Source organism: Phytophthora infestans, genomic scaffold, assembly GCF_000142945.1.
Source record: "Phytophthora infestans T30-4 supercont1.88 genomic scaffold, whole genome shotgun sequence".
Taxonomy (NCBI): Eukaryota; Oomycota; class Peronosporomycetes; order Peronosporales; family Peronosporaceae; genus Phytophthora; species Phytophthora infestans.
This window is the reverse complement of record NW_003303671.1, coordinates 408765-409463: the sequence shown is the minus strand read 5'-3', so window position 1 is coordinate 409463 and position 699 is coordinate 408765. Positions and strand designations below refer to the sequence as shown.

Sequence of the window (699 nt, the reverse complement as noted above, 5' to 3'; positions counted from 1 at the left end):
CAACGCAAAACGTTACGAGATGTCTCGTGTGTGCATTGAAAATGGCAGGCAGCTGGAAATCATAGACCCGCAAACCATAACAATGACATTGCATTTCAATGGATGGGACGATAGATTGTCGGCTAAAGAAAATATTGCTTGCTACTCGGGGCTTGGCTTGATAGTTTTTTTTAAGCGTAGACGCACTTGCCGTTGTCGCACTTGAAGCCAGGGTCGCAGGCGTCGATAAAGAGGCTGGTGGCAGGGTTGAAGCACTGGCCGCCAGTCGGGACACGGCAGGCGTACTCGCCACGAGGGCAGTACTGGCCTGAGGGACAGGCCTGGTAGCAAACACCACCATCGGGGCTCTGTTCGACGGTGTGCACACGAAGGTGGACGGTGGCCTGGTCCTCGGCGGTCGTCGACTAGAACAGGCACGCAGTGGCGGCAAGGACGGTAGTAAACACGGTTGAGAACTTCATGATGTTGAGCTATCGTTTGTGACTCCCGGCTTGCAATCCAGCAATCCATGGGGGTGATAGCATGCAAGAAAGAAACGTTGCAAGTGGAGCTAGCTCGACACAAGGATCTCACGAAACAACTCAACTCGGTCCGGTATCGACACATAGCGCGACACTATAACGCAGCGGCTGATTCCCTCGCTACAGAAGCACTGGAAGCTAAAGCTGGACGAGTAATTCTCGGGACGGGTAGGAAAGC

The 699-nt window shown here is 53.6% G+C and overlaps 1 protein-coding gene across 1 annotated transcript; it reads right to left on the bottom strand.

Annotated features, from left to right (window-relative positions):
• Positions 1-170: 170 nt before the first annotated feature.
• On the bottom strand, positions 171-461 carry PITG_19053 (uncharacterized protein; the record flags this gene model as incomplete). Its single annotated transcript, XM_002997075.1, has 2 exons — positions 171-404; positions 447-461. The coding sequence occupies 2 exons, from the start codon at positions 459-461 to the stop codon at positions 171-173; spliced, it is 249 nt and encodes an 82-aa protein (XP_002997121.1).
• Positions 462-699: the final 238 nt, after the last annotated feature.